Below are 12,412 nucleotides of genomic sequence, written 5' to 3'. Positions count from 1 at the left end.
AGGCATAAAATGAGTCAACAAAACAGCCTAATTGGTGTTGTAATACAAATGGACTCCCTTCTTTCGTTAAAGTTGCTTTAACAAAAAAAAAATTATCAAATCATGCAGAAGCTGCTTGTCTTTTTTGCACCTGATATAAAAACGGATGGAGAAAATTTAAATTAAGAACCTTCAGGAAAAAAATCCAATGTATGCACGTGCACATCTACCGCCTTTGTGTATTATGCAAAGTGTCCATGTTCCATATTAATCCAGCTGTGTCTCAAGCATAAGGCGCGCTGTGTGTGGCGGAGTACTGAGAGGGAATACGTAAACAGAATGAAAGCCGGATCACTGATTCATGAAATTAAGCCCTTGATGATATGTGTGTTCTCTTCTTGTTGGCAACTCTTAATGAGATCAGAGATGATTCAGCATACAGTGCAAGTACTGAAATGCAAATTACTGTATTAGTTTGATATTGTCTTTGAAAGAGAACAAGACGAGTAAAAGGAATTAAAATTCTGAGATCGACCGGTTACCTCTAATATTCTAATATAGCACAGGATAATAGGAAATAATAGGAATGAATATAAAACAGACGACCAATCACAGCCCTTACAGCAGGGGTCACCAACCTTTTTAAAAGCAAGAGCTACTTCTTGGGTACTGATTAATGCGAAGGGCTACCAGTTTGATACACACTTAAATACATTGCCAGAAATAGCCAATTCACTTAATTTACCTTTAATAAACAAATCTATACTTATAAAAAAAAAATGGGTTTTTCTGTCATTAATTCCGTCATACATTTTTTTTTATCCATTTACGGAAGGTTTTTTGTAGGGAATTAATGATGAAAAAAACACTTAATTGAACGGTTTAAAAGAGGAGAAAACACGAAAAAAATGAAAATAAAATGTTTAAACATAGTTTATCTTCAATTTCGACTCTTTAAAATTCAAAATTCAACCGAAAAAAATGAACAGAAAAACTCGTTAGTTCGAATCTTTTCGAAAAAAATTAAAAAATAATTTATGGAACGTCATTAGTAATTTTTCCTGATTAAGATTAATTTTAGAATTTTGATGACATGTTTTAAATAGGTTAAAATATTAAACAAATTGGACCAAGCTATATTTCTAACAAAGACAAATCATTATTTCTTCTAGATTTTCCAGAACAAAAAATGTAAAAAAAAAAATTCTAAAGACTTTCAAATAAGATTTAAATTTGATTTTACAGAATTTCTAGATTTTCCAGAATAATTTTTTGGAATTTTAATCATAATAAGTTTGAAGACATTTTTCACAAATATTCTTTGTCTAAAAAAACAGAAGCTAAAATGAAGAATTAAATTAAAATGTAATTATTATTCTTTACAATAAAAAAAACATATATACTTGAAAATTGATTTAAATTGTCAGGAAAGAAGAGGAAGGAATTTAAAAGGTAAAAAGGTATATGTGTTTAAAAATCCTAAAGTCATTTTTAAGGTTGTATTTTTTCTCTAAAATTGTCTTTCTGAAAGTTATAAGAAGCAAAGTAAAAACATAAATTAATTTATTTAAACAAGTGAAGACCAAGTCTTTAAAATATTGTCTTGGATTTTCAAATTCTATTTGAGTTTTGTCTCTCTTAGAATTAAAAATGTCGAGCAAAGCGAGACCAGCTTGCTCGTAAATAAATACAATTTTGAAATATAGAAAAAATATAATACACTGTGCCGGCTGCTATTTGAGCTTTTTTTAGAACAGGCCAGCGGGCGACTCATCTTGTCCTTACGGGCTACCTGGTGCCCGCGGGCACTGCGTTGGTGACCTCTGCTTTACAGCAACGAAAGGTTGTTGTTTTTGGTCAAGCTAGGCCAGAGTGTTTGGAGGGGGAGGAGCGAGCCGGCACAGTGTACTCCTGTGTTGTTCCGATACCAATATTTTAGTACTAGTACCAGTACCAAAATGTATTTCAATACTTTTCGGTACTTTTTGAAATGACGCTGACCACAAAAAAAAAAATGCATTATCGGCTTTATTTTAACAAAAAAATCATACAGTACATTAAACATATTTTCCTCTTTGCAATCGAAGAACAATTTTGTCCTTAAATAAAATAGTGAACATACAAGACAACTTGTCTTTTATTAGTAAGTAAACAAACGAAGGCTCCTACTTAGTCTGCCGACATATGCAATAACATATTGTGTCATTTATACACCTATTATTTTGTCAAAATTATGAGGGACAAGCTGTAAAAATGTATTATTAATCTACTTGTTCATTTACTGTTAATATCTGCTTACTTTCTCTTTTAACATGTTCTATCTACACTTCTGTTAAAATGTATTAATCATTTATTCTTCTCTTCTTTGATACTTTACGTTAGTTTTGGATGATACCACAAATTTGGGTATCAATCCGATACCAAGTAGTTACAGGATTAGACATTGGTCATATTCAAAGTCATACTTGCCAACCCTACCGGATTTTCCGGGAGACTCCCGAAATTCAGCGCCTCTCCCGAAAACCTCCCGGGACAAATTTTCTCCCGAAATTCCGGCTGAGCTGGAGGCTACGCCCCTCCAGCTCCATGCAGATGTTGTGAACTTGTGACACTCTTAAACAGGACAATACTGCCATCTACTGTACATAGAATAGAATAGAATGTAGAATAGAATGTACTTAATTGATTCAGCACCACAGTTCGCTCACAATAAACAATGATAATAATAAATAATATAATATATCATATATATATAATATATAAAATATGAATAGTATAAATATATTCTACATATATTCTACATTTAAGTGCAGTCAAGGAACATATGCAATATACAGTCTGATGGCTGTTGGTATGAAGGACCTCCTGTGTCGTTCCATGTTACATTATGGGAGTCTGAGCCTTCCACTGAACGTGCTCATTCTCTCCACAAGGTCCGAGTTTAGTGGGTTGGAGGTGTTTAATATATATATATATATATATATATATATATATATATAAATTAAATATTTGACTCTTAACCACGCCCCTCCCCGACCACGCCACCCAATCCCCCACCCTACCACCTCCCGAAATCGGAGGTCTCAAGGTTGGCAAGTATGTTCAAAGTCCTCAAAGACTTTGTGACAATAAAAAATATCGGTGTAATCACAGTACTATTGACTAGATACGCTATTGTATCATTACAATGGATGTTAGGTGTAGATCCACCAATGGCATTTGTTTACATTGTGATTCCGATGAGCTACGGTGTGTTGTGAAGCATGTTTAGCTATTGCTCGTCCTGGAGGGATGATACTTGTAGGAAACTTACTTTATTTGTCGTCTTGGAGGCGAGGATTAGTGATTTGAAAGTAGCTGAAACACTGCCGACTGTGAAAGGACGTTCGCCGCTAGTTAGTGAGCCGTGTCTTAAAGCACCTCTTCCTGAGAGCGTTTCAGTGTTATAACTTCACCTTCATCTTTAGTTCTGTTCTCCCTTTCCTGTCTACACGTAAGTACTCTGTGATTCTGTGCTGCCGAACTTGCTCCTCTGCTCGTAAACCCAGCAATGTCACGACATGACAAGACGCTGTCATGCCCGGGAACTGGTACTTTTCAGAGTATATTACCGTTTTTGATTCATTAGTACCGCGATACTATACCAGTTCCAGTATACTGTACAACCCTAGTGTAGTCTTGTACATAATCCAGAATTAAATCAGGGAGAGGTGTAGTTATACATTTTGTACATTAAAGATGCTAAAAACAATCAACTGTAAGTCAATATAAAATAAACTATCTGAATAAAACATCAAAATTTTAGCCCAGTGTTACAGCTGACAAAAGAAATTAGTGTAATATCTACTAGTATAGATAATGGGTAATGAACTCGTTTGATATTTACCACACGCCAATGAAACAAACCAAGCCAGACAATAATTTCACCACAGCTAGTGTGTGTGACAATCATTGGTACTTTAACTTTTTAACTCTGGACCAGAGATATCCCAGCCGATGTTGATATCGAATGTCAGTCCAATACCAATATGATATGATCGGATGATATCTCTTTGCATGTAAAGTGTTTAAGCTCCGATACATGCGGGGTTTACTTGTGCAAACTGGACAGCCAGTTAGCATTTAAATACCCTCACAAGGTAGCTGCTTTCTTCTATTTTAGTGAAGTCATTTACAAAAGGTAAACATGGTAACTAGGAGCGAGCCAGCTACGCAACAACTAAGCACACGATAGCACAGAAGTTAGACACTTCTAAGAAGTGTCTTTAATTGAACAATATTGCAGTCTAAAACATTTGTCTGAATAAGTGAGTATTAAATAATTATAGTTTGAAATTACTAGGGTTGGGCATGCAGCATCAATGAGAACCCAGACTAATATTGCGGAATAGTTAAAGGCCTACTGAAACCCACTACTACCGACCACACAGTCTGATAGTTTATATATCAATGATGAAAAATTAACATTGCAACACATGCCAATACGGCCTTTTTAGTTTACTAAATTGCAATTTTAAATTTCCCGCGAAGTGTCGTGTTGAAAACGTCGCGGTATGACGACTCGTATGATGACGCGTCGTTTGACGTCTCGGGTTGTAGCGGACATTATTTCCCAGCCCAATCCAAGCTATAAGTAGTCTGCTTTAATCGCATAATTAAACAGTATTCTGGACATCTGTGTTGCTGAATCTTTTGCAATTTGTTCAATTAACAATTAATAATAGAGAAGTCAAAGTAGAAAGATGGAGGTGGGAGCTTTTAGCCTTTAGCCACACAAACACAGTCGGTGTTTCCTTGTTTAAAACTCCCGTTGGCGAAGCTTTACTATGGATCAAAGCGGTCAAGCGAACATGGATCCCGACCAAATGTCAACCATCAGTTTTCGGTGAGAAAATTGTGGTAATAAGTTTGCTCTTACCGGCGACACGCGACGACATCAGCGGAGCTTCCAGCAGCGTGACTTGCCTCAGAGAAACTGAGTCAACACACGTGGCCACACCCCTCTGACTTTAGGTACTCTTTAATCTCACTAAAACACTAACACAATGGGCAGATAAGGGATTTTCCAGAATTATCATAGTAAATGTGTGTAATAACATCTGCAATTGCCTTTTTTTTTTATTGTTACTTTAATTAATTTTTTTTTAATTTACTAGTCCTTTACTCTCAATATCCTCATTCACGAATCTTTCATCCTCGCTCAAATTAATGGGGAAATTATCGCTTTCTCGGTCCGAATAGCTCTTGCTGCAGGAGGCTCCCATTATAAACAATGTTAAGATGTGAGGAGCTCTACAACCCGTGACGTCACGCGCACATCGTCTGCTACTTCCGGTAAAGGCAAGGCTTTTTTATTAGCGACCTAAAGTTGCGAACTTTATCGTGGATGTTCTCTACTAAATCCTTTCAGCAAAAATATGGCAATATCGCGAAATGATCAAGTATGACACATAGAATGGACCTGCTATCCCCGTTTAAATAAGAAAATCTCATTTCAGTAGGCCTTTAAGATTTTTTTCATTTCAAATCACAATTTCAATGCCTGACCTGAAGAAATATTCTGCCAAAATAGGCCAAAAAACAAAGAAGAAATTGTAGGCCCCATCGTAAAAGAAATACTGTGGCTGCCACCATCAAAGAAGAAATAGTTCACCAACAAACAAGAAATAGCCGCTACCAAATAAAAAGAAATAGTCACCACCAACATAGAAGAAAAATTTGTCCAACCGTCCACCTTTGAAGAACAAAGAAGAAATAAAAGCCACCATCGTAGAAGAAATTACAACTACCAACGAAGAAAAAATGTCAGCCACCATCGAAAAAGAAAATGGAAGAAAGTAGGATAGAATATAAAACATAACGATTAAAACAAAAAGTTAGCAATAAATAATAGATATTAGGCCCATAGGATTGCAGCATGCATAGATAAAACAACACACCAAAAACACCTTCCCCACACCCACATGCATCGCGCTGGCCATCATCCTCCTAAAGTTGTTTACTGTCCTCTGCTGCACAGGTTCATACTATTTCTTACTACCGTATTTTTCGGACTATAAGTCGCAGTTTTTTTCATAGTTTGGCCACGACATATACTCCGGAGCGACTTATGTGTGAAGTTATTAACACTTACCGTAAAATATCAAATAATATTATTTATCTCTTTTGCAGAAGAGACAAAGAAAATGTCAGCAATCGCCACACACACGTCAGCCAATAAGAATTCGGCGGAGGAGGGTCATGGCAGAAGTGCATTGTGGGCCATGGAATGCTAACTGCTATATGCTATATGCTACTGTCGTAGCTATTAAAATGGATAATTTCATCGTTGGCGGTAACTTATAAAAACTGAGAAGGGCTGAACAAAAATTGTACCGAAAAGGAAATCATGTACTGCAGATTACAAGCTGGACGTAGTGAAATATGCAGCACAAAAGGACAAGAGGACGCGGCGCATACCTTTGGTGTTGGCAGAGTTGTTTAGAAGCGACATCGAGGAAGAAGATTTCATGGGATTTATGGATTAGGAGTGACGGATTGTTTGGTAAACATATAGCATGTTCTATATGTTGTAGTTATTTGAATGTCTCTTACCATAATATGTTAGGTTAACATAGCAGGCACCTTCTCAGTTGGTTATTTATGCCTCATATAACGTACACTTATTCAGCCTGTTGTTCACTATTCTTTATTTATTTTAAACTGCCTTTCGAATGTTTATTCTTGGTGTTGGGTTTTATCGAATAAATTTCCCCCAGAAATGCGATTTATACTCCAGTGCGACGTATATATGTTTTTTTCCTTCTTTATTATGCATTTTCGGCCGGTGCGATGTATTCTCCGGAGCGACTTATAATCCGAAAAATACGGTACTTACTTACTTCTTTTGTCCTCTGCTGCACAGGTTCGTCCTACTTCTTCAAGGGGAAGGACTATTGGCGCGTGCCGAGCAGCGACATGGAGGTGGAGGTGGGCTACCCGCGCCTCATCGCCAAAGACTGGCTACTGTGCACCGAGATGCAGTCGGACTCTCCGGGCGCCGAGCCCAAAAGCACCGAGACCAGAGTCAACGTGCATCATCGCCCGGACCACGCCGAGAACGGCTACGAGGTGTGCTCGTGCACGTCGGGCACGGCGTCGCCTTTAAATGCCCGCCCCTCCCCGTCCTCCCCCTTGTGGCTGCTGCCGCCTCTCTGGACACTCTCACTGGCCCTCCGCTCTCAACCGCTATGATGCCAAAAGTCCTCACACGATGTTAGTGAGCACTCGCTTTGTTCTGATGATTACATTTGTATTTATTTATTCTGGCGGGTTCTTTTCCTTTTGGGGCATTTAGATAAAGCGGTTTTATACTTTGGGTTTACATAATCAACGACATGCACTGTCCATTAACAATCATGTCCAGCTGAGCGTAAACCTGCTCAATAATCGTGAACAATCTACTCACCCATAAAAAGAAATGGCTGTTTTGATGGCCTCAAACTCAGTTATTGAATTCCGTTTTAGACATTAACAATTACAAGCATGCAGTATTGTGTTTTTAAAATACATCCCGTCTTGTCAAAGCATCTTCTTGTTGGAAAATGTTCAATGAATTGACTCAGAGTGGTGTTTAAAGAGAGTATGGCCAACCCAGTTTCTGACAACCTCTTCAATGATTGGTCAAAAGGCACTCATGTGACTACAGGGCGCCATGACTGCTACCAACTTTAAGTTATGTGTTTGAGCCAGCGATTAGTGTCTTGTGCGAGGTAAACACAGGACATGATGTCTGCTCTTTGTTCAGGAGAGAACACACAGAAACTCATACAAATAACAGAAGAAATTAACAAATTAAAGAGATGGTTTGACAAAAACAGACTAACATATTTCCTTGAATAGCCGCCGGGCATGTAATATGCGCCTGGCTTGAATTACGGCCAGGTTTAACTCACTCCCCAAATTTATTAGCGCATGCTTATATTTACCGCCGGATGATGTCACGGGTGACCCTTCCCCTGCCGTCATTTCAAAACGGCGGAGGAGTTTTTTTGCTTTTACTGTGTGTAAACTAGGGGTCTTGTTCCACACACAGCCATACAGATCACACTCATGGTTGTGATATAAAACAACTTTAACACTCATACTAATATGTGCCACACTCGGTGAACCCACACCAAACACATTTCTGGAGAACATATGCCCGCAGCACACCACAAACGCAACACAACACCTACCCACAATGCAATGTATCCACGACTCCTGGCTACGTAGATAGTACAGTGATTACAAATACATTGGAGGCAGACAGGCTTCACGGTGGGAGAGGGGTTAGTGCGTCTGCCTCACAATACGAAGGTCCTGAGTAGTCAGGGTTCAATCCCGGGCTCGGGATCTTTCTGTGTGGAGTTTGCATGTTCTCCCCGCGACTGCGTGGGTTCCCTCCGGGTACTCCGGCTTCCTCCCACCTCCAAAGACATGCACCTGGGGATAGGTTGATTGGCAACACTAAATGGTCCCTAGTGTGTGAATGTGAGTGTGAATGTTGTCTGTCTATCTGTGTTGGCCCTGCGATGAGGTGGCGACTTGTCCGGGGTGTACACCGCCTTCCGCCCGATTGTAGCTGAGATAGGCATCAGCGCCCCCCGCGGTAGAAAATGGATGGATAGATGGATGGAGGCAGACACCACACTTAACATTCTTTACACAAAAATCACTATTTCTCCGGGATTGTTGGTCCAAAGTTGATGAAGATTTTGGCTCAAAAATATTTATGGTCGTTTTGTGTATTTTTTATTTTTTATTTTTTTTGCACCGTTGGATGCGTTTTATATAGCCTGCTGGTCACTAAACACTGCAGGAACGTAGCAGCAGAGTGCGTCAAATACGGCCGCAAAATTATACTTTCACGAAATCAACGCATGTTTTATTGTAAGTTTATGAGCCGGAGTTTATTTTTTGGGTTGATTTGGTCAAGAAAACTAACGTCAGAACGACTGCAATTGTATGCGCAGCCGCACACGTCCTTGGTAGCAGTCATGGCGCCTGTTGCTTAGTTGACCATGCTCTCTTTATACACCACTCTGAATTGACTTGTGACTCGTCACCCTCGACTGGATTCATAGCTGCAGCATGTGTTTCCCACCACCAGATAGCGCCATAAAACCACTTACAATTTATGTTAACATTGAAAAAATACTTAGAATTTACGATGTAAAGCAGAGAAAGTGAATATGTGAATGCTGAACCACGATGAGGTGGGGATCCACTCTATTATAGAAAATCCTGTTTGTGTTGCTTTTTGTAGTAAAAAGAAAAAAGCTCCCTATTCACTGAATTCTCCGAACACAATCTGTTTTTAGAACACCAAGTTTTCCCATAGTATTCGATACAAACATAATCAGTTCCGGTGTCAAACCATTTAAAAGACAATGTTTAAAGTAACCTCTTAACATTAACCATATTAACAACTAACATTTTAGCAGTAAAAAAAAAACACAATCACAAATGTAAAAATAAGTAACAAAAGTACACACACAAATGTACTTAATTGTCACACAAGTGTAAAAAGAAGTTGACCACAAGTGTTAGGAGTAAGTGTTAAAGTTGTTGTTTTCCACTAAAGAGTAATCCCCTATTTATGCTTCATGCCTTTAAATGTGACGCGTTATTATTTTAGAGGCACACAGTCTGACACACTTGTTTAACTTAATTCTGACTTTAAAAGACCTACAGATGACTGAAATTTCACCAACAAGTTCCTTTTTATTTCTTTTTTGTTCCTGAAATCGAATCTAGGGGTCATTCTCGATTATATCAATTAGTTTTTGAGTAATCGGTACTCGGAACACCCCCTTTTCATGTGTGACAACATCTACAGAACTGGAGCCCATTTCCCAGCATAGACCGTGTGGATACAAGCATGGAAAACTATGATTTGGATCACTTTATTACATGTTTTGTCGACCTGGTCCATGATAACTTCAAAACTGATATGGTTAACATTATGAGGAAAAAATAATTTTAAAATATCGGCCATTTCCGGACTTCCGTGCTCTTCTATTGACACCACAGCCTGTCTCCTCATGCTCTCTAAGCATTTCCTCGCGCATCTTAAGGAAATCATCTGTAGAAGAAGACACAAACTAATACTACCTTCTTCTTGCCTTGTCTGCTATTTTTTCTCAGTTTTTTCACACATTTTGACTGTCTTTCTCCCCTCAAGGTTGCTATTGATTTTCAGAAAACATTAGGTTTGAGTCTTTTACATTTTTCCCTTCAAACTCCAACCAACCCTTCTCTTTTGAAGTCAGAATTATTCAAATGTTTGCTGCAAATTACACTCCGTCCCATTTTGCGTGAGTCAATTTGACAGGACAGGTCCATACTTTACTCATACTCCCATCATTTGGAAATGTGTGCAGGCTGACCCCTTCTTTAGTTGTATTGCTGCAACCTGCAAAAATGCACCTGGCAGACATTGATGATTATTCCTTCAAATGATGCGTGAAAATAACATTATTCAGGATGAAGATGCTACCAAAACACGAGCTACGCTATTTAAAATTGCCTCCAGTCTTCTGTAGGTGACGTCAGCACGGTGACGCACGCCCGCCCACATCGTGGAGCTAAAAGTGGAAGTTCCAAAAACGTGCTGAAACACGTTAGAAAACAAGCACTACTGTCTGTTTTGATGGGAATTTTATTTGACAACATAATTTTTGGAACCAGAACTATGAAATAAGTGGCAATTTTGCCATCGTGAGAGGGGACTTTCAACACGTTGACTGCTGTGCTCAGTTCCAACACGGCACCTCAACAAATTACGCACGCACCTTTCCAATTATCTAGCAATAAATGGTGGATTCATGTACATTGCAACATCCCAGCATCAACACAAAACACAACAAGTCCTGACCATTATGCACACGCCTGATCTTAATGTATCACTATCTTTACTTTCCCTGGTAACTGAATACATTTATGAAATATTACTTTTAAGGAAATAAACTAGAGATAATAACTTTTTAAAGTAAGTAGACCACAATAATTTAATGTAAAATCCGTCAAATACTTAAACTTTCATAACAAATGACTTATGCTTGAGACTTATACTCTCCCCATATTTTTTTTTATTTCCACAATCCACAGACTTCTATCGGAATAAAAGTGTTGCTTTAAAAAAAAACAAGTCATAGAAAAAGCAGACGAGTATTTTGCCCGTATTTTGTTCAAATTTCAAATCGTTTGACCTCAGGGGAGTTCCATATTTTAAGATTCCACTGTGCCTGCTTTTCATTGAACAGCGATAATTATTAGTTGACATACTTTACACAAAAATGACTATTTCTCCAGGATTGTTGGTTCAAAGTTTATGAAGATTCTGTCTCAAAAATATTTTGGGGCGTTCTGTGTATTTTGTTGACATTTTTTGCACCGTTGGATACGTTTACGTGGGGCAAAAAAGTATTTAGTCAGCCACTGATTGTGCAAGTTCTCCCACTTAAAATGATGACAGAGGTCTGTAATTTTCATCATAGGTACACTTCAACTGTGAGAGACAGAATGTGAAAAAAAATCCAGGAATTCACATTGTAGGAATTTTAAAGAATTCATTTGTAAATTATGGTGGAAAATAAGTATTTGGTCAACCATTCAAAGCTCTCACTGATGGAAGGAGGTTTTGGCTCAAAATCTCACGATACATGGCCTCATTCATTCTTTCCTTAACACGGATCAATCGTCCTGTCCCCTTAGCAGAAAAACAGCCCCAAAGCATGATATTTCCACCTCCAGGCTTCACAGTAGGTATGGTGCTCTTGGGATGCAACTCAGTATTCTTCTTCCTCCAAACACCACAAGTTGAGTTTATACCAAAAAGTTCTATTTTGGTTTCATCTGACCACATGACATTCTCCCAATCCTCTGCTGTATCATCCATGTATCCATTTTGGTGTAAACTCAACTCGTCGTATTTGGAGGAAGAAGAATACTGAGTTGCATCCCAAGAACACCACACCTCCTGTGAAGCATGGGGGTGGAAACATGCTTTGGGGCTGGTTTTCTGCTAAGGGGACAGGACGATTGATCCGTGTTAAGGAAAGAATGAATGGGGCCATGTATCGTGAGATTTTGAGCCAAAACCTCCTTCCATCAGTGAGAGCTTTGAATGGTTGACCAAATACTTTATTTTCCACCGTAATTTACAAAAAAATTCTTTAAAAATCCTACAATGTGAATTCCTGGATTTTCTTTTTCACATTCTGTCCCTCACAGTTGAAGTGTACCTATGAGCGATACAGCGATGATAATTAGGATGAATTACAATATAAGAATCGACGGGAGGAACTCAACGTAAAGCCGCTGCTCCTCCACATCGAGAGGAGCCAGATGAGGTGGTTCGGGCATCTGGTCAGGATGCCACCCGAACGCCTCCCTAGGGATGTGTTTAGGG

At 38.6% G+C, this 12,412-nt stretch overlaps 1 protein-coding gene across 1 annotated transcript in view; it reads left to right on the top strand.

The window, feature by feature from the left end:
* The window catches only part of LOC133536293 (matrix metalloproteinase-17-like), an 84,409-nt gene extending 74,814 nt beyond the window's left edge, over nucleotides 1–9,595 (top strand). Inside the window, exon 7 of the mRNA XM_061876708.1 lies at nucleotides 6,884–9,595. Coding sequence (XP_061732692.1) covers nucleotides 6,884–7,212 — 329 coding nt within the window. The 3' untranslated portion in view covers nucleotides 7,213–9,595. The remainder of the gene's footprint in view (nucleotides 1–6,883) is intronic.
* The last annotated feature ends 2,817 nt before the right edge of the window (nucleotides 9,596–12,412 follow it).

The sequence above is a fragment of the Nerophis ophidion genome, linkage group LG17 (genome assembly GCF_033978795.1).
Source record: "Nerophis ophidion isolate RoL-2023_Sa linkage group LG17, RoL_Noph_v1.0, whole genome shotgun sequence".
Classification (NCBI taxonomy): Eukaryota; Metazoa; Chordata; class Actinopteri; order Syngnathiformes; family Syngnathidae; genus Nerophis; species Nerophis ophidion.
This window is presented reverse-complemented; position numbering and strand designations above follow the sequence as displayed.